Source organism: Coffea eugenioides, chromosome 11 (assembly GCF_003713205.1).
Source record: "Coffea eugenioides isolate CCC68of chromosome 11, Ceug_1.0, whole genome shotgun sequence".
Lineage (NCBI taxonomy): Eukaryota > Viridiplantae > Streptophyta > Magnoliopsida > Gentianales > Rubiaceae > Coffea > Coffea eugenioides.
This window is the reverse complement of record NC_040045.1, coordinates 43,924,918-43,945,740: the sequence shown is the minus strand read 5'-3', so window position 1 is coordinate 43,945,740 and position 20,823 is coordinate 43,924,918. Positions and strand designations below refer to the sequence as shown.

The 20,823-nt window shown below is 34.1% G+C and overlaps 3 protein-coding genes across 8 annotated transcripts; 2 read left to right on the top strand and 1 right to left on the bottom strand.

Annotated features, from left to right (window-relative positions):
• Positions 1-5,745: 5,745 nt before the first annotated feature.
• Positions 5,746-8,766, top strand: LOC113751185. Of its 5 annotated transcripts, none has more exons than XR_003464790.1 (6): positions 5,746-5,833; positions 7,449-7,561; positions 7,773-7,986; positions 8,063-8,144; positions 8,248-8,360; positions 8,452-8,766. XR_003464790.1 is itself a non-coding variant. In XM_027295093.1 (5 exons), exons 1-5 carry the CDS (start codon positions 5,813-5,815, stop codon positions 8,277-8,279), a joined length of 462 nt encoding a protein of 153 aa, XP_027150894.1. In that variant the 5' UTR covers positions 5,746-5,812; the 3' UTR covers positions 8,280-8,766. The 5 variants fall into 5 exon arrangements, 2 of the variants coding, with proteins under 2 accessions (XP_027150894.1, XP_027150896.1); XR_003464791.1 differs by having other exon boundaries at positions 7,449-7,565; XR_003464792.1 differs by lacking the exon at positions 8,063-8,144 and having other exon boundaries at positions 7,449-7,565.
• Positions 8,767-12,144: 3,378 nt separating this feature from the next.
• Positions 12,145-16,243, top strand: LOC113753778 (protein PTST homolog 2, chloroplastic). Its single transcript, XM_027298018.1, has 8 exons — positions 12,145-12,886; positions 13,064-13,218; positions 13,730-13,888; positions 13,965-14,182; positions 14,921-15,066; positions 15,160-15,307; positions 15,753-15,821; positions 15,910-16,243. The coding sequence occupies exons 1-8, from the start codon at positions 12,270-12,272 to the stop codon at positions 16,003-16,005; spliced, it is 1,608 nt and encodes a 535-aa protein (XP_027153819.1). The 5' UTR covers positions 12,145-12,269; the 3' UTR covers positions 16,006-16,243.
• A 505-nt stretch (positions 16,244-16,748) lies between these two features.
• On the bottom strand, positions 16,749-20,383 carry LOC113753353 (ultraviolet-B receptor UVR8). 2 transcript variants are annotated; one of them, XM_027297484.1, is made up of 9 exons: positions 20,354-20,383; positions 19,889-20,256; positions 19,659-19,811; positions 19,038-19,196; positions 18,714-18,881; positions 18,403-18,534; positions 18,214-18,291; positions 17,687-17,785; positions 16,749-17,600 (listed from the first exon to the last, which is right to left on the bottom strand). In XM_027297484.1, the coding sequence occupies exons 2-9, from the start codon at positions 20,118-20,120 to the stop codon at positions 17,407-17,409; spliced, it is 1,215 nt and encodes a 404-aa protein (XP_027153285.1). In that variant the 5' UTR covers positions 20,121-20,256; positions 20,354-20,383; the 3' UTR covers positions 16,749-17,406. The 2 variants fall into 2 exon arrangements, with proteins under 2 accessions (XP_027153285.1, XP_027153286.1); XM_027297485.1 differs by having other exon boundaries at positions 17,687-17,782.
• Between the last annotated feature and the right edge of the window lie 440 nt (positions 20,384-20,823).

The following is a 20,823-nucleotide window of genomic DNA, read 5'->3' as shown; positions in this document are numbered from 1 at the left end:
CAGTGGTGGGATAATACCTACAAATTACAACTCGACAAATTAACTCAAAAATGGTGGAACTTACAGCTCAATAAACTCGCAGAATAATACGAGAAAAAACTCGATCTTACGATGAAACTAAAATCCAAAACTTTTAATTCCTGAAATTTTAATCTTAACTATTAGACCACACCTCATCCGCAAATCACAATAATGTATTCTAATTGGAATATTCCTCCCCCAACTTACTTTGTCCTATATATATATATATGTATCTACCATGGCTGCCACATACCTCCTATAAATAAAAAGTAGGTTTGTGCTTTTATTTTCCCTTTATTTGTTGAGCAGCGGGAGGAAGACTAGTAGAAGAATATAATGTAGACCTTTGTGTTAATTTGCCAAAATAACCCTTTACATATTCAACTCCGCTAGCTGTATTTGTACTAGGTAATCCGATATTAGTGATGAAGGCAGAGGAAGCATTTTCAGGTAAAGATACTACTATTACAGAGATTCCGAGATATGAACACATATATTTTATTTGCCTGGAGAGCCACTTTTTTAAGTTTATCTACGTACGATAGCTGTTAAAATTATAGTGCCTTGCGCATATGAACTAGAAAATGCATAGACGGGTATACCTACCTCTTAAAATTAAACAATGTTAGCTTAACCAAATACGATCGAAGCTACAAAGTCATGCAACATTTGGACCGTAACATAAAGTGTTTTAGAGGAAATTTTTGAGTTACCTCCTCTAGCTAGCTAGTCTTTGTCATGATCAGTTGATCAAGAAAAGGGGTATTTGTCATAATTAGTTAAAACGTGATTCAGGCCATGTAAATACTGCGGCAAAAATTACTGTAAATAAAAAGAAGCTGTGAATGTAAATTTACCCTATTTCCAACCCAATAGGTATTAATTGGCCTTCTAAGAATTCCCCATATCAGTATTTACACTCTCGCTAGCTTTAGAAAATAAATAAATACATGCATCAGGGTTCAGACCCTCGTCTCAATAGTGTTAAATAACTAGAAAGTCTCATCCCTAAACTCAGCCGTCAACAATGGGTTCAAGAATCCTACCTTTGTATTGATCATTGTTTTTCTCTATATAGTATATAGTATATACCTCTTGCAAAAAGCATCAAAAATTGGAGTCTTGGACATTTAATATCGTCTAAGTGCTTCTGTTCAGATTCGCCTGCAGCCTCTTAGTTAGTGAAGGTTCTAGTTAATATGACTCTGATGGCAAGTGCAGCCCGGGACCAAAGTTTAGTCGGGGACAGGTCTTATAACCATTGAAGCATGCTTTTTAGGTTTTATATATGTACCGACCTTCTTTCTATAGGTAAGATATTTCAGCCAGAGTTCAATTTGAATACAAATTTTGCTCTGCCCTGCAAAACCAAGTGGCCACCAGGCTATAGCCTATGCTTTTCAAAGAGCAGGAGACTACTTAAGAAGAAAATTCTCCTGGCAATTGGCATTGGGACGTATACGTGATTGGTTTATTCAGATACAGTATCCGATCTCCCTACCGCCCCACTATGATTTGCCCCCCTAGGGTTTTGATTCGCGTTGCAAGGACTTGAAAACTACTTTTCATGATTGTATTGCTCAATTCCTATTAAATCTGACATTTTTCTTCCTTATCTACAGAGATTACGTGTCCTCAATTTTGAAATCTAACTTGACATGTGTCTGGGATACAAAAAATGGTCCATAAGAAAAAAAAAAAAACCCTTTGTGATGTTAGTACGTAAGAGTTGTGACCACGAGGCCAAGCAGTGTCACAATAATTGTTTGCAGTTTTTTTTTTTTTTTTTTTTTTTTTTGTAAGAAGAGACTCTTAACCTAACGAAATATTAAGAAGAAAAAAAAAAGAGTGATTTTAAAGCGGAACCAGGATCTCATATAGTTCGTCACCTAACTAATGTATTGTGATTTCATTGTAGAAGAACGTCTGTTTATAATTCAGCTATATCATTGAACAGCATCATTCATGTACTTGTTGTTTCATTATTCATGTGAAAGACTAAATTAAACCATGTGATCAAGCGTTAATATATAATGAACTCAAATTATAATCCATCCTGCCATGGCCCCTATAGGTTTCTTGTAAATCAAAACCACCCACCCAAATGAGCAGAAAAGAGCTGCTGCAGCACGTCAGCGTGCCCCCCTTCTCTCTCTCGGATCCGGGCGGGAACAGTTGTCAGAGCAACCGTTTCGGAAGGTGTAATATCATTTACACACGATGTAACATCATCTGTACAAGGTGTAACAATAGAACAACAGCGAGTAAAACTAAAATAATATTTTTGTGGACCCCACACAACGTGAAAATCGAGTTACAAGGAGTGATCTGAGCCGCACAAATTTTTTTACCCTAATCATGGCCGTGAACCTTCCGGAACGGTTGTCTCTGAGAACCGTTCCAGCCCCTCCTCCTCTCTCTCTCTCTTGTATTTCTTGCTACAATCTTCCAACTAGGAGCCCTGCTGTTAATTGGTGAATCCTGCCGGTCCAGGCTTAGACAGAATTATTATTGGTTCATTGGAAAAGGGGCATGCCCAAATTAAATGTTTGGCATTGACTAGCGTGCCTTGGTTTTTGGGATTTTTATGATTACAGATAACGTTAAATATATAAGCATATCACGGGGCAAACACTAAAAGAGCATGTTGTTCTTTTATCTTGCAGGGGTACAGAACAGTACGTGGAGCATTTACGATTCTAGGGGCCTTTGGCTGCCTCGGTATGTAAACTATATATTACTTTTAGTAGCTCTAACATATTTGCTATCTTTCCTACCAAAAAAAAAACCCTAGACAGCATTGTCTTTTCTATGTCCAGTATTGCCATGTTCTCGTGTTTGCCTCTGCAAAGAGTTCTTGTTGTCTAGTTTTTTTTTTTTTTTTGGGTCTGGGAGCTATTATCTAGTAGAACTTTATATAAGCTGATAAGTAGTTTACCACTTTTAGGCATGGAAACCAACATGGTAAACCCGCTCATGACCTTTCACATGGAACCAACGGCTCATGACAAGGAAATCGTGCATTCAGGTATTTTTTGTAGAATAAATAGACCAACTAGCGGGCCCTCCGATTCTCTTTTTGGGCTAAAGAGGAAGTCCAACAAGTGAGTGAGCCTGAACCAGATATTGCCTATTCTGCTCTCCAAGAGTCCACTTAAAAGAAATAAAAGAAAACTTTCCTAGAGCTGAAAACAACACTCATCGAGTCGGACAAAAGTATATTCAGAATTGATTTGAAGATTAAAATGAATGTTTGAACTTGGTATTTTTTTAAGAACATTGATCGAGTTTGGGTCGAAAATTTAGATGTATGTTCATGAAAAACTTGGCTTGGTTTGGTTTAAAATTTCAAACACATACAATCAAAATTTGGCTTGGTATTTGTTGCTTATTTCATTAATTTTTGTTCTATGATATTTAAGAAATCTATTCCAACAAATTAGGGATGTGATTAAAATCAATTATGACTATTCAAGAGACGAGAGTATTATATATTTACTATTTTATAAAATAAGCAATATACAGGAAAAAAAAAAGTGGAGTTAAGGAGGGAAATTATAGGTATAATTTTATTAAATTTATTTGCCTTATATGTTATCGAGCATATCGAGCCGGACAACGTGACAATCGTGATTGGTTTGTTAATATTTTTGAATTTAAAATTATCTTCGAGTTTGGATTGATACCTAAACAAACAAAGCTGAACGAATCTGGTAGTATCAACTTGTCGGATGGGCCCTAGCTATGCTGTGGATTCCCATAATAGTCGGCCCAACTTGATTGGACCAATAAAGGTTATAATTCAGGAAATTCTGATGTTCTGCCACGAAAGTTTAAAGGCTGGTGACCGTGGCAAGTGGCCCACTATTGTTCTGCATCGTCAGCTCGTTGTTAAACAGCCCAAAGCTTTTTTCTTTTTTCTTTTTCGATTTACTTGACATGACCGTAAAATAATTGTTTGAGTCGTCCAATTCCATGGGAGAATTAATTTCGTAATTTTATTGATGTGTGTTAACTGAAACATGACCGTAGAATAGCAATATACACTTGCATTGATTTGGTGGAGCATCATTAGTATTATTATTATTACCCTTCCATCCATAATTGTCAGGTGCAGGATTGATTCGAATCTTAAATTTGATAATTCTGAATCTGAACTCAAAAAAGATTCCAAAAGCTCCCTCTTCACACAAATTTTTTTTTTTTTCATCGATCATATGAAAAAATTGCAGTTGTAATAACTGTTTGTACTTTCATTGCACATATATAAAATTACAAACTGCATCTAAATATCTCATTCCGTTCCTCTCATTAGGTACTTTGTTCGATTTGAATTGTCTATTTACTTACCAAAATTTTCCCGCCATTCATAATATATCCGTCAAGCGGACCCTACACATATACTCATGACAAAGAACAAGACTGTTGAGCAAAGAGCCAAAGCAAAATGAAATACTACCAAAACACAGCCGTTTTGTCTCGTTGCTTGCTGCACCAGTTTCCGAAATTGGAATTTGATAGTGAAACAGTCAGAAAAACAAACCAAATACAGTACCATACGCTGTTTGTTTGGTTTCTGAAACAAATAATCGCAAATCTAAGAGGCGAGCCCTCCCTCCTCTGCAAACCAAAAATAAAAAAATGGAGTAGGAGTGGACCTCCATCGTCACAGAATATTTTTTTTTTCTTTTCTTTTGTACGTAAACTTTCTTGATAAAGTTGTCACAACAAAATTTTAAAATAGGTGGTTCTACTGACAAGTACTTAGTGGTGTAAACTGCATTTCCACAAAGTATTGCCGATTGTTAAAAAGAAATCAATGCTTAGCCACACTTGGATCCTCATTTTTGTTAGTTTTTACGATGATTTTTATGAAATCATATGGTAAGGTTAGCATGTACGTGCATACACATAATATTTTTCTAAGAGTTTTCCTAACGGAGGTCCTTAATGCACTCGTTAACACATTTAATATTCACCTAACATATCATATGTATAAATATATTAATAATTATTATCATCTCTTACATATATATTTTATCCTTTCTTATATTTATTTATTTATTTTAATTAATTTTATATTTTACAAAATATAAAGCATGAAATATATTTTAACGATACATCGGTTAAATTAACCGAAAAAGTAGCAGAAGACGTGGCCTTGAACAAATAAGGCTACTAAACTATGGACAGTGCTACAGTGCCTATAGTTATGGTAACGATATTAGGGAAACCTGCTATTATAGGTTTCTATTACCTTTAGTGACAGATCAAATCTTTTAGTGACTTTTTAAATATTATATTAAAATAATTAAAATTAACTTTAGTAAGTTTTTAATTAAAACTAGTAAGTATATGTCTGAAAGATAAGATTTAGTCAGAAATAGAAATTTACGCTTTGAGTAATTTAATTTACTTATTATTTGACAAAATTTACTTATGTTTAAATTAAACTTACCAATACTGAAAGTAAAAAATGTACATATTTAAGTAAAAAAACGGTTTTGGGTTCCTGAAAACGGTTTTGGGTATCACCTTTCTCTTTAAAGTTATCTACCTTCTTCTTATTCAGTTCCCAGTTCCAATGATACGATTGAATTCCCAGGCAAAGGTTTCCACTTTGATCCACACTTTCTCTTTGTTACAATTGAATAAATCTTCTCACTTCAAAATTTTCATCTTTAGTTCACACTTTGCTTCTATCCTTTCTCATCGTTCAGTTGGGTTTGAGTGCTGCCATATGCAAACACAACAAAAGGGTTAGCGACGGTGGTAGCCAGCCAAAGAGCATATGAAAAATAGCAGTGACGAGGTTAGATCATCATGTTCTCTTGAAATCGTTTGATTATATTGCTGTAATTTATTTATATTTCATTTGTTTTATTTGTCAAGATTTTCTTGGGAAATCAAGGCTGAGAATTTGAAGATTTTATTGCAATTTTGGGGCCGAAAATGTCCGTTGAAACATCTAGGAAATGGTTGTAGTTTTGATTGTCTACGGGTAAAATATGTTTAATAGCCATGTGAAACATCTAGGAAAGGACTTGAGACTAGGCGTTTAAGTTAAATGTGATTAATTTGTGAATGCATATAAGATGTTTGGTGAAATGTCAAAGAGAAATTTGTATGTTGTGATTGCTACTCTGTGCGGGTGAGAATTACTAATATATTAGTAACTCAACATGAGCTTTATAACTTGAATTCTTCAGGCAAGAGAGGTTTCTCCCGTTTTGGAATTCTAAGTTGATACGCTTGATGGAGCATATGTTATTGAACTGAACTGATCTAGAATCATTGTTGCGAATCTGTTGTTTCTATGGAAATTTATTATCAGCCTCTTTAATTTTTTACTCCATTGTAACGTCTGCAATGCCACGGAAATTTGGCCATTATTACTCTTGTAAATCTGTGTTGCAGAAGCAATTCTTATTACCATCCTATGATACATGTAGATTTTGTAGAATCACATCTTCCCTCTTCTTCAGTCAGGAAAGGAGAGAAAATTCATAGAACAGTTTCCGACCATCAATCAATTATGGTGTTATACATACTTCATATTTTTGCATTTTTTTGTTTATTTTTCTTTTGAATGGTGTTGCATGGGGCAAACCTGCGGAATCCAGTGGTCTTTGAGCAAAGGATTGTCAAATGCTGGTTGTTGATACATATAGACACAATCAATTATATCACCGTCTTTGCTCTGTCATGAGAAAAAATTTTGAATTTCATTGTAAAGAGCCAAAGGCATTCAACATAATCAAATCTACCTACCCGCAAATTTGTGACTTTCATTGAACTAAGGATTAGATTATGCTGGTTGTTTCGATATTTTGGACATGGGAATAACTCATCTTCCTCCTAAAAAATTACTAATACGTAAACCCTTACCGGGAGAGTCAAAATAGCTTGTTAATGCCATTGCTATATCATAACGATTAGACTGGAACATAAATCTGTTGAATGGGTTGATTGGAACAAAATTCAGATGAATGGTTTATATGAGAATTGAGGTTTTCAATTAGTTTGATGATGGTTTGTAATATAGAGAGAGAATGGAGTTCTAATCATAAAATACCTAGAAAAGAAACGGGTTGCCAAGTCGAGAAGATAAGTAAGTTTTTAATTCAAACTAGTAAGTATATGCCTGAAAGATAAGTTTTAGTCAGAAATAGAAATTTACACTTTGAGTAATTTAATTTACTTATTATTTGACAAAATTTACTTATGTTTAAACTAAACTTACTAATACTAAAAGTAAAAAATTTACATATTTAAGTGAAAAAATCACCGGGTTTCTGAAAATGATTTTGGGTTGCTGAAAACGGTTTTGGGTTCCTGAAACACTTTCGGGTATCACCTATCTCTTTAAAGTCATCTGTCTTCTTCTTATTTAGTTCTCAATTCCAACGATACGATTGAATTCCCAGGCAAAGGTTTCCACTTTGGTCCATACTTTCTCTTGGTCCAATTGTTGTTGCTACAAAGGGACAAAAGGCAAAACAGTCCACTCACAAGCGAAAGCGAAGACGATGCAAAAATTGCAAGTAATCACCTACTCTTAAAATTGACTTATTCTACGGTTAGAATAGCTTTGCAAAACCAGATATGAATGAGCAATGCTAAATTTCATCCACTCATTGGCTTTATGTTAGAAGGCCAAAAATGTTAGTTATATATGTACACTTCATATACGCCTTTATAAATTCAATCTTATTGTTTATGGATTGTGCTTGGCAATTTTTTTCCCGCAGGTCATTTGGACATGATAGACGAAAATGTACTAAAGTGTGCACAGATGCATATGAAACTCACAATTATGATCATGTTGGGGCACCCAATAATGTTGAGAATGTAAATTTGAATCTGATAGGATCATCCGATGGCCTATTGCAATCAGATTCACAGCATGGATGCAATAAGGAATTAATGGATAGTAATTGGTTTCAGATCATTCCTCCTGGTCAGGTAATGTATAGCTTGCTTTTATTTATTTTTGTGTGAAGGCATGAAATATAATGGTGCTCTATTTGCATTTGTATAGGCATTAATGTGGGCATGCAATCCTTCATTAATCCAAAGTCATGTACAAAACACTAGCTTGTTAGGAGATGAAAAGTATTCAGGTACATTTTTCCTTCTTCACGCCTAAGTTTTATGTTATTTATTTGCTATGATTATGTGTTGTTGTGGCCTTTTTTTAATACAAATCTTGTGATGGTTTTGTAGTGAATGAACCAGATTTCAGCCAAGACCATTAAGGAATTTTATTCTTGAGAGAGTACAAATGTTTTTGCACGTCTTTGCTCAAAGCTTTTAGGATGATTTAAGTTTCTTCGAAGGTAGTTTAATGCGTTTTGATTGTAAATCTGAACATAATCTCCTTAGTTTGCAATTTCTGGTGTTTACTTGTTTTAATGTGAATAATTTCAGCTTGCTTGGAAAAAAGTTTGGTGATCAAATTTCAGATATTGTTAGCATCCAAGTGCTCTTGGGTTTGTAAACCAGAAATGTCAATCCAAACTGAAGCTTTTGATAGTGATATCAGAGCCCTTGATGCTGGTGATCAAATTCTCAAATCAAGTTACTAGCCTTTTGATTGCTTCAGATTTCTGAAGCCAAAGTCTTTGTGCTCTAAATTCAGTTCTTGGCCATGTAATCTTGTCATGCTTAGATAGCTATATCTAGTGTCCTGCCAGCTTAATTTTGATGCGTAAGTATCAATTATTAAAAGTTAGATTCATTCTGATGCTCAAAATGAGCCGTTTTCTCCTATTTTGAAATACCAATTTCATATCAAATGTCTTGTGCATGTAGATTTTGCTGTTTACTTCAAATTGGACTGGCTTACTTGATGAGCAGAACTCGAAAAGCAACTCAAATACTCATGTTATACAATACTCAGCACACGGTTTTTTAGGCTTTAAAACGTCATTAATGAAAGTTACCCATTCGGTTGTTTAGGAATGTTAGGAGATTCGTCAAATTCAAATGACGATGCCTGAAACTTGTACTTATCCCCAAATTTGTGTTGTAGTACAGTATCAAGATCTTGCACCTATTCCATTCACCTATAAAAATTATGATTATCATAAAATGACATTTTATAATAATTTACATACTATTTGCCAATTAAAAGCAAGTTTCATAAAAAATGTGCATGTAAATCCATATTGTGAATGATACGAAATATATTTGAAACTCACGAAACTTAATATATGGGTAAATTTACTATAATTTTAAAAGATTACGCTACATTAGATACGATCACTTTACCTTTTATACTTGTGACCTAGAAAATAAATTTATTAAAACACATAACATTTATAAATGATGCATACATTTATTAAAATGCTTAAAACGCAAAACATTTATGAATGAAACATACAATCATTATTATACATTTATGTTACCAACAACTACTAACTATAATATTAAGTTTCAACCATTAATAAAAAAATCTTAGCACTAGTTTAAATAAACTTCTTAATACTTGTTTCATATAAGTTTCTTTAAGTAATATAGTAAATTTATGCCACAAACTAGTAAGTTTTGATGATTAACCAAATTATTATTCTTTCAACAAGATTTACTATTAATCTATAAAAACTTACTATTACTTGAACTAAACTTACTCCCCACAAAACTAAGTTTCGAATGTAGAGTAGTAATTTAATTTTTAAAAAAAGTAACTTTCATTTTTATTTCGATTTACTTTTTGAAACATAAATAGGATAACACTTATATGACTATTTTCGATTTATTTTTTATTTACTTTTAGCGGCCATTTGATTATTTGATAGGCCTATCCACCTAAATAGGATAACACTTAAAAATAAGAAAGTAAGTTTTCCATCTAAAATAGTAAGTTAACAGTAATAAATTAGTAACTTTTATACTTCAAAATGTAAATTGGAATAAATATTAAACTTACTTTTTAAATAAATAAATTACTACTTTATATCCCAAACTTACTTTTTATAGTGTAAGTTTAATTCATGTAATAGTAAGTTTTAATACATAAATAGTAATTCTTACTGATAACATGGTAAAATTGATTAATAATCAAAATTTACTGATTTATGAGACACATGTACTATTTTACTTTAAAACATATTTCAAACTAGTGTTAGGGAATTTATTTGAAATAACGATAAGATGTTTTATTAATGATTAATTTTTAGTACCTTAGTTAGTAAGTACTCATAATATACCTGTATAATACAAGATTATAGTTAACATTTAAAAAAATTTATTTACATATTTTAAAATACTATGGAAAAAAGTTTGACTTTTCACATAATCTCGTAAAATATGTAATAAAATTTTGTCGTATTATAAGTTTTTAATTATTTTCAATTTTTGAAAAGTTTGAAAGTTTGGATAATAATAACAACAAATCTTCCTAGTTATATATAGAATATTACTTGTTCATATATCAAAATTTTTATAAATTAACACCTATGAATATAATAAGATGATAAAGTTTTAATAAATTTACATCTGAGACACAAGAAATAATAAGAGTAAAAGCCTAAACAAAATGAGAAATAATATAATAACAAAAATTATAAATTTAGTATAACAATTAATATAAGAAAATTAAATTAAATTTAGAAGGTAAATTAAATAACAATGTCAAGGTTAGAGGTCATGGTAAATGTTACAAATTTTAGGAGAAATTATGTACTGTAAAAATGGTTTAATAATTTTCTATTAAGCATAACTATTGCATACAAAAGGAAAAGATATTTGATTTTATTTTGCTTTGATTAGAAGAACTTGTACTAGTAATAAAAGAAATTTCAATTCAACAATCAACGTGTACATGATTACAGTAATTTTTTAGTCATTTAGACTAATATGTGTCATAAAGTAGTCAGATTTAGTCGTTTGTGAATTCATAATTTTAACAGTTTACATAAAATTCATCTATTAAAAATTATGATTATTATAAAATGCCCTTTTATAATAATTTACTTACCATTTGCCAATAAAAAAAGAGTTTGATAGAAAACATATGGATACAAATCCATAATGTAAATGATACAAAGTATGTTTGAAAGTCACAAAACTTAACATATGGGTAATTTTACTATAATTTTCAAAGATTATTCTATGTTAATACAACTTTAATTTTTATACTTGTGACCCAGAAAATAAATTTATTAAGATTTTACCATTTTATTAAATTCATAGGCATTAATATATGAAAATTGCGTACCATTTTATTATATTCATCGGTGTCCATATATGGAAATTGTGATGTATAGATAAGTGCAATTCTATATATAACTCAAAAGATTTTTTTTTACTGTCATCCAAACTTTTTAACCTTTTACAAATTCAAAAATAATTCAAAATTTATAATATGACAAATTATTCTTACATATTTTATAAGGTCATATGCAAAAAAAAAGTTTTCATAGTTTATTTAAAATGCTTAAAACATATAACATTTATAAATGATACGTACAATTGTGTATCATATATTTACATTACGTGTAATTACTAACTATAATACTAAGTTTCAATTATTAATAAAAAATCTTAGCATTATTTCAAATAAACTTCCTAATACTTGTTCCATATAAGTTTCTTTAAGTAAAATAGTAAATTTATGCCATAAACTAGTAAGTTTTGATGATTAACCCAAATTTACTATTCTATCAACAATATTTACTATTAGTCTATAAAAACTTACTATTATTTGAACTAAACTTACTCTCCAAAAAGTAAGTTTTAGATATAGAGTAGTTATCTACTTCCAAAAAAAAAGTAAGTTCCATATTTCTTCAAATTTACTGTTTGAGACATAAAAGTTACTAATTTCTTGAGTTAACTTACTATTTTTAATGTAAAACTTACTAACCATATTTTTAGGTACTATTTTATTTAGATGACCAGTATAACAGGTTATCAAATGGTCGCTAAAAGTGTTTTTACCTGTTATATCAGGTAAAAACAGTTTCGTTATCATAACGCTCGTTACTTCAGACTTTTCCCTAAAACTATACGGATCAAGTAGTTTACTATAGTGAGGCGGTTTATACAGAAGACGCCACTGAATTAAATGCTTGCTCCGCTTTTCAGTACAACATTGTTCGTTGCTTCACTGCTATTCCTTCTCTCTCTCTCTCTCTCTCTCTCTCTCTCCCGCGCGCGCGCTCTACCCTAGTAACAAAGCATAGAAGCGGGCGTTTCTTGTTCTTGAAAGCAAAGCTCAACCTGTTCGACGAAATGCCTGTGCGATGCTGTCCCTGACCACTCCAATCCATTTCCGTTTCCATTTTCCTCCAAAACCCGTTTCTCATTTGAACATCCCACCAATATGTCTTGTTTTAAACACCAGAAAGAGGGCTCAAGTTAGGAAAAAAAGCTTTACGGGGCAAAGTAGTGATTTTGTTGGGTTTCTTGAACTGGGAAGGGGGGGATTCTGGGAGAGTTCTTGGTGTTGTTGGTGTAAAGAAAGGTCGGCAAGAGAAGGAGATAGTGAATTGGAGGAGGAGATATTGGAGTTCATGGAGAAATCAGCTAAGCCTGGGTACTTTCCCACCAAGAAAGAGTTGGTGGAAGCAGGAAGACTGGATTTGGTCGAGGCTATAAAGAACAGGGCTGGATGGTTTACTCTGGGTTGGGAGTCTGACGACGAGGGAAATGAAGAACAGAATGTTAAACGAGATGAGGCGTTGAGGATGGATTTTGATATTAAGGAGTTTCAGAAGAGAGTTGAGACTTGTGAAGACGGTGGTTCCTTGAGAGAAAATGAAGCTGGTTCTAGGCCTTCTTCATCAGCTAGCAATAGTTCCCTATCTGAGGAATCCTCAGCTTCATCTAATCATTCTGCCTCCTCCTCTGGTAGACCATTGTGAGGTTCCTTTTTGCAAAAATAATAGCTTCTTGAAAGTGTGTTTCTTTAATGTTTATCCTCTTATTTTTTTTATCAGTGTAAAGTGTCCGTTTTCTTTGTTTTATTCGTGGGAATTACACACAATTCTGTGGGAATTTGTATTCACCAATTACTTGCCTTTGCCTGTCTGTTCAGAGAAATTGGGGTTGAGGAAGATAGTGGGATTGACGGCATATTGAGTCGTTTAGAGAAAGAAAGGAGTTCATCTTTTGGTATTAATTTGGGGATGCCTGAATACCTAACTCATGCTCCTGGGGATAACGGTTACTTTGGAACCTCTAGAGATGTAGGTAAGTCGTACTTGTTTTTGTCATTTTCTTTGCAAAACCTCAAGGATACGGTTAAGTTGTAGCTGTTCTTGTCGGTTTCTTCGTAGTTTATTTTTGATAAACCCCTGAGGAAATAATTCAGACCAGATCTATTTAATCCTTAATTCATTCTTTCATGATTGCATGACATCAGAATCCATGTTCGTCTCATAAGCTATAAAGTTGGTGGAGTGCACTTGTTCCTTTTAAAAAATTATTGGACAAAACTTGAAATCTGATCTTGTTATGCCTCAATAGACGTTCTATCACAGGGTGCATGACCTTCAGAAGTCAATCACTCTATAATATGTTGTACATTTGGTAGAACAAGTTTAGTAATGTAAATTTTTGATAGACTAGTAGTAGAAAATCTTAACAACTTGTTTGGGTTAAGAATTGATAATATGATTATGTGGGCTTCTATTTTCATTTCAAAGTTACTTCCTTGTTTGAGTTCTAAAACATATATGTGGTTTTGGTTAAATTGTAAAAGACAGAATGGACCCTGGAGAAAACAGCAGATGTACATCACACGGTCCTAATGAAGGCAGAACTAGTAGTGCAGATGGCAATCACCAGCATTATACTAAGCCGGACACATGGAGAAGTTGGAGTCTAAACCGTGCTGGTTTCAACAACACAGAATTCGAAGGTACATTGTTTCCCATTTTGAACTTTATTTTAAGGTTTCGTCACATGGACTTTTGATGTCCTCCTAAAAATTGCAGCTGCAGAAATTTCTTACAATAAAAACCAAATAGAAGATAGCAGAGAAGCTTCAAAATATGAGATCATCAAACTGGCAGCAGATGTTACTAAAGCTTTGGATAAATTGAAAGAGACAGACAATACTCTAATACAAACTCGTCTTCAGAACCTAGAACTGGAGCTTGCCTCTGCACTTAATTCTTTGAGGTTCAAGAGTGAGGAAATAAATTCAAAGGAGGTACATTATTCCACTACTCTGGATTTTTAGGGGCACCCTTGATTATGCTATACAGTTAGTGTAATTAAAGACTCTGGCTACTTTTTTCCAAACCATTTTGTCTGTTGCTATTTTTAATGTTATGATTGTGATAATGACTGATCTCTTGCTACTCAAATCCAGAGTAGCAAGAATACTTTTTGCATGGGGAATTGGTATCAAACACTCTTAGTTATGATCTTTGCAAGGCCAGTTTTTTCTCTGAACAGGGAAATCCACATTCTTCGTTTTGTTTCATCAATCTAGTTTTGTAGTTTTAGAAGTGCCATCTGCTATCTTCTATGATACTGGCCTATTTCATAAAGTACAAGCTTACATAAGCTTGTTTTGATTTGTTATATGAATAGACAGGTGTAGTGCCATTGCTTTTGCAGATTTTCATATAGTTTGCTTATGTGTGAACAAATGTAGCTTTTGCTGATAAAGTACATTACATTAACCCCCGCCTCCCACTATCCTCCCAAACAAAACAGAATAAAAAAGTTTTAGAGCAGCTTTAAGGAAGGATGAAAAGTAAGAATGCTGAATACAACTTGCTAATCAATTATTTACCATGTTCAACCACAAAAAGGATGAAGTTACACAACCCTAGAAGCATGCCCTACTCAACAATAGATCTAAATCAGCTATCTATTTTTCAAGGTTGAAGAGGATCTCTCCCCCGTGCTTGTCTTTGACTGCTAGCTACCGCTTTTTTAGGTTCTTGCAAACTCTTCCAGGGACTTGCAGACACTTTCTGATGCAGTGGAGTTCCAGGAAAATGAGTTAATGAGTTCTCAGGAGAGATTACGGTCAATACGTGCAAAATTGGCTGTTGTAGAAGGGAAAATGGCATTAGCAATAAGGTGAGCATGTCTTAATTTGTTTGATGATTTACAAATCTGATTTTTTTTTTTTTTTTGTAAAGTGTGTGACATGTCCATTTCATACTGTTGCAGGGATGCAGAAAAGATATTGGAAGAGAAACAGAGGAGAATTGATGGTGCTTGTAAAACTTTGGCACTTCTTCGCACTGCCTACATTGTTTGGCCTAGTTCAGCCTCAGAGGTTCTCTTAGCAGGATCATTTGATGGTTGGACAACTCAGGTTTGCTTGTCTTTAAATACAATTCTAGTGATTGTTATTATTGCTATTAATATTATTGTTGGTGCTTTTGTTATTATTACCTATTGTGATTGCTAAGACGTGAGGTTCAGAATTTTTTCTTCAAATGATTGATTTGGTATGCTTATACCCTGAAACTTTTACTCACCAAACTGGATAGATCCCCTTTGCTATCCTATCTACATCCTTCTCCCCAACTTAGCAGACAGACTAGCCCTCACTGGCGCCTCTTCAGAAGGAAATGAAAAACTTAAAATCTGTTGACAAAAGATGTGACGGCATAAGAATTAATGACAGCTTAAAATAATTGTATTGAGGTTCGCCTGCTTGGCTAGCGTGCACAGTTTGACATTGATTTTTTTTTTTTGTACGAGTGATTGAGTTGCATATATTGATTGCTCACTTGTACTCGACTATACATTTGCAGAGAAAGATGGAAAAATCGCAAACAGGTGTTTTTTCTGTCTGCCTGAGGCTGTATCCCGGCAGATATGAGGTATGTTTTAAACATTTTGTTGGTCATGATTTGAAAAAAAAAAAAAAATTTGTTACAAATGGACAATTTACCCTCCGTTATTTTGCAGATCAAATTCATTGTTGATGGTAAATGGAGAATAGATCCGCTGCGTCCCATTGTAAATAACAACGGATATGAGAATAATCTACTTATAATAACTTAGAAGAAAGCTCAAACTTGGGCAACCCTTGGTCTTGTGCGTGAGTCAGAGATGATACTGGGCTGGTTGATTGTTGGATGCACAGACCACTAGTTTTTCGACACCCTTTGGTCTTACACAAATTTGTAATACCACAATTTTAGCTTTTACTTTGTAATGAGTTTTCTCCCTATTTCAAGTTTCATTCAGTTCTGTACATAATTCGACTTCCAAGTTGGAATCTTTCATACATATTTTGATCTTTTTGCACAGTTTCTCATTCAGTTCTATGTATTTGGTCTGGTAGGAATTATTTACAGATTATTTATCATAAACTTACTGCTCAGTACGTACAGGTTTTGGCAAGTTTTCAGGCAAAAGAATATGTCTCGGTGATCTTTGATTGACTCTAATTTTGTAAGACAACATTACAAGAATAGCTACGGTAAGAAAGCAGAAGGGCAGTCTTTTCTTTTTCTTTTTTTTTTTTGGGATCTTTGAGCCAAATTGTCAACTTCACACTACTCTTGGGATAGCCTAATTGGGCCAAGGGACTAGAGGGAACAGCACCAACCTCTTGAGTGTTTAGATCGAAGGGGTGCAATGCTACACGCCCTTTGTAATGTAGAGATTTGAACTCCGAACCTGCATCTTATGATTCACCGTGGCCAACCCACCAAACTAGTTGGTTAATAGGACCATCTATTTAGGAAATGAAATGCTGCCAAATATCCCTTTTAATGTTGAAAGCCAAAAGACCAAGAAAATACTCTCAGATTGTTACAACTGCTTTAAAGAATACTAAACCTCTTTCTACATTTAGTGCTATTAAATAAAGGAAAGCTGGTTACAATAACTTAGCGCTTGATCTGATTAAGCATATATGAAAGCAGCCATAAGCATATAACCAAGAAGAGAACACGAAATTGGCCAGTGGCCTTCCCCATGACTGCCTACCTTGGACAAATTTCAGAACAAACACGAAATGGTCTTGACCACCCAGCATCCAGAATTACAAAACGATTGCTTGAATCAAATGATTGAAGCTTCCACTTGCAAGACCGATTGTTTTAAATCCCTCTTTATTCATATTTACTCTGAATTTATCAAGAATACATCCAATTCACAGTTCTTTCAATACTGTCACCTGCATAACTTGGTTTCTTGCTACCAGTACCCATGTTTCCATTTGGAAGCTGCACTTGCCCTTGCCTCATATCAGGAAGCTGTTTATGGGCAGCGCAGTTAATGGTATCTAAGCGACATAGAACTGAGTGAGTAGCTGTAGTTGCTGTTGACATAGTACTAAGTGATTAAAAACCAATTTTTTGGCAAACTTGAAAGGATCATCATCTCTTACGTGAGCTAGCGTCTTGTTCTAGCAATCTAGGTCAAAAACATCTCCAGATCCCAAATGCAGCCAGGTCAAACATTAGAATTCGTACCAGGAGTTCTTATGGCATAAGTGAACCCACTTCCGCAATATACTTGACAAACAAGATGCTGAGGAGCAATTAATTTGCCAAAACTTACAACGTGAGGGCCAGTTTGATCTGCTGTATCTCCCAATCCCAACTGGCCATGTTCACCCCAACCCCATGTCAAAACTGATCCATCATCTGCAACACATTATAAAATATAGGAGATATATAAGCTAGCTAAGGATGGATGGTACTTTCAAACAAAATTCTTGATGATAACTTGCCAGTTACTACAGCAGAGTGCTCAGCTCCAGCAGCAATTTGCCGAACCTTCAATCCATTAAGCCCTGGAATTCTCCATACAGCATCTTTATCTGATTCTTCTGTCATAACCATAAATTTTAAATTAAAAAAAAAATTAAAACACTTGCATTCAAGAAGGCAGCTACAGATATAATCCTAGCCATGATAGAACTTGTTAGAGATAAATGTTTCATTGGTGACTGGTCAGATTTATTCTGTCATATTTACAACCTTAGATAAGTTCAGGATGAGGACAAAGACAATTAGTCTATCCTATGGTGGAAAGTTACTTAATTAGCTGTTAAAATATAATGTCTAAGTACATTATATTCAAATAGATAATAATCTCATTCAACATTTTCACACATATTGATTCCAACCCCCCAAAAAAAAAATAATAACGAACTCCAGTCACAGATTAAGCATTCTGTCAATTACACATTAAGCTTATAACTGCTTTATGACTCTAAAGCCACTATATATTATCAATCTGCATTCTCAAACATACTTTTTCTGCTTCTTGTCATCTGAGGGTCGCTAAGAATTCCATGGCCATAGTCACCAAGCATGAAGGCTTCCCCATCACCTGAAACAACAACATTGTTCACAAGTAGTTTGGAAGACTTTCAGCAGATACATAGAGTGATATCAACTTGGAGGTGGATATGAAAAAGAAAACTAGACAAGAAGCAGGTACCTGTTAAAAGTAAAGCATGATTCCACCCTAGAGCAGCAGTGCTGAATGACAAACGTGTGGTAACACACTGCGGAATATGCACATCTGAGGCACCACTGAATCCCCTTCCCCATGTGTATAGTTGTCCTTCGGCTGATAGAACATGCCACATTTAACAAAAGAAAGCAAGAAAAATGCAAGGAATAAAAAGAATAAAGAAAGGAAAAAAAATAGTTTTGTACAGCTAAATATTTGAGGAACAGATGGCGCAATCCAAGCCACAAGAAATTACTGAATTATCAAGTGCCATGAAAGAAATTTTTGAAACTCACCACATAAAGCTGCACTATGATCTCCATTTGCATAAACACTCACGATTTTGACATCATTCAATCCCACGGAGGTCTGAGGTAGACTTACTGATTGGAGTCTTTCATTAGATATACCTAGTTGACCACGCTTTCCAAAACCGAATCCATGTACTTGCTGTCCTAAATGATCTGCATAACAAAATTTCAGATTTCAAAACTTGGCATAGTGTGAAAAAATTGGACTGCTCTCTAACACATCACATGTACATTTCTCTAATAGCATATATATTAACTCGTAACAGACACAAGACTGGCAATGACTAGTGCAATGGTGATTATATTTACCTTTAACCAGCACTACTGAATGGCGCATACCACATGCAATTTGCGTAACATGCCTCAGCTCGAAGTATGATACCTTTTCTGGTGAAAACCGTGATGTACAGTCACCATGTCCAAGCTGACCAAATGAGCCATCTCCACAAGTGAAAAGGTAACCCTTGTCTGAAATTTATTACGGAATTTCACCAAAAGCAAGACAATGGAAGGCAACTATACAAATGACCACACCAAATGAATTTGCAAATTTTCAGGGACCTTTCTTGAACGTCAGCTAATAAAGTTAAATACATAGAATTGCTATAGCTGATGATGGAATCACGATTGAAAATAGTTCCGGATTAGCGGGAAAAAAAAAAGGTTTTCAGTTGACATAATCAGGCATGAAACACATGCTAGAGAATCTGAAAGCTCAACATTCAGCTGAAAGGTAATTTTGACAAGTTCGGAGAAAAGCAAGCCAAACCAAGAGATTATAGTCCATTCCATAAAGGCACTTGAGCTTATGACATGAAATCCAGCATTTTGATTTAACTAAATAAGTCCAAAATTCGAACTTTAAGATTATAGTATTCAAGTACTAATTCAATTGAATTGAAGGCATGAATGAGAAAAAAGTCTAAAAACCTGAAACAAATCCCGAGTGATTCCAACCAGCCGAAACGTGAGTGATGACAAAGCCTTCCAAAGACTCTACAGCCTTGGGCTGTAAAACATTAACCATCTCCCCATGACCCAATTGCCCCGAAGTACCCCTCCCCCATGTCAACACGCTTCCACCTATAAATTCCATAAAAAAGATTTAATTTTTATTGAACCCAAAAAAGAGAAAATGTGAAAATGTTATGTATACAAACCAGGGGTGAGAGCAATGACATGGGCGCCGCCACAGGAGAGGAGAGAGATGGGCCCCGCAAAAGAAGAGAGGGAATTGAGTAACTGAGGATTATGTTCATCTTGGAGTTTTCCAGTTCCCAGTTGTCCTTCTGTACCTGCGCCCCAACTCCACACTTCTTGTTGTTGTTGTGCTAATACTTCTTCTTCTTCTTCTTTTTCGTTTTGTTCTATGATTCTCTCGTTTTCTTCCATCAACTTGGCGAGTTCGATCAGGGCCCGACAGACAAACGAAGTGCTATTCCTACACGAGAGGACTTGTTCACTTCTGGACTCGGTTATTTTTAATTATGTCGTGGCAGTCAATTGATTTTGCCGGGCGCTCAGATACCTTTTTTTTTTTTTTTTTTTTTGTTTACACAGGAATGTCCGGATCAATCCTTACCAGGCCCGACTAATCCCCTAATCCTTACGCGACGCTCAAATACTTGACGTTCATGCTTTCAAGTCGAGATTTAGTCGATTTCCAATTTCAGCGCAAAAGTAATGTATAAAACTATGAAACTGTGGCTAATATAAATTTAATTATAAAATACAAGGAAAAACCCCTTTCTTGCAATTATCTATATTTATATCTATATGTATTCAGGAAGGGATTTTTAGCAGAAACCCTCTCAATGCCTTCTAAACTTGTCATACTTTTTTCTAGATTTTTGTATTTATTTTAATACATAAAAAAGTAGTGGGTTATAACTCACCTTATCACCAATCAATCTTCTTACTATCCCACTATCACCTTATCACCAATCAATATTTCCACTATCTCACTCCCACTATCCCACTATCTTAATTTATCATACAATTACTCCTACAAATTCTTCTTTTACTGATCGACTTAATTAACTTATCGAGTTAATTCCCTCACCCTCTCTCTCAGTTTCTTATTTGTTTTAGATTC

Bases quoted from the DNA above. Each gene is read 5' to 3' on its own strand.
- LOC113753778 (XM_027298018.1), top strand. From the start codon at position 12,270: ATGCTGTCCCTGACCACTCCAATCCATTTCCGTTTCCATTTTCCTCCA. The intron at 14,183-14,920 runs GTACATTATTCC...CCGCTTTTTTAG, and splicing joins AGGAAATAAATTCAAAGGAG to GTTCTTGCAAACTCTTCCAG. The intron at 15,822-15,909 runs GTATGTTTTAAA...GTTATTTTGCAG, and splicing joins TGTATCCCGGCAGATATGAG to ATCAAATTCATTGTTGATGG.
- LOC113753353 (XM_027297484.1), bottom strand. From the start codon at position 20,120: ATGGAAGAAAACGAGAGAATCATAGAACAAAACGAAAAAGAAGAAGAA. The intron at 18,882-19,037 runs GTAAATATAATC...TTTGTTATGCAG, and splicing joins TTCAGTAGTGCTGGTTAAAG to ATCATTTAGGACAGCAAGTA. The intron at 18,292-18,402 runs GTACCTGCTTCT...TTGTTGTTTCAG, and splicing joins TCATGCTTTACTTTTAACAG to GTGATGGGGAAGCCTTCATG.
- LOC113751185 (XM_027295093.1), top strand. From the start codon at position 5,813: ATGAAAAATAGCAGTGACGAG. The intron at 7,562-7,772 runs GCAAGTAATCAC...TTTTTCCCGCAG, and splicing joins GCGAAGACGATGCAAAAATT to GTCATTTGGACATGATAGAC. The intron at 7,987-8,062 runs GTAATGTATAGC...GCATTTGTATAG, and splicing joins AGATCATTCCTCCTGGTCAG to GCATTAATGTGGGCATGCAA.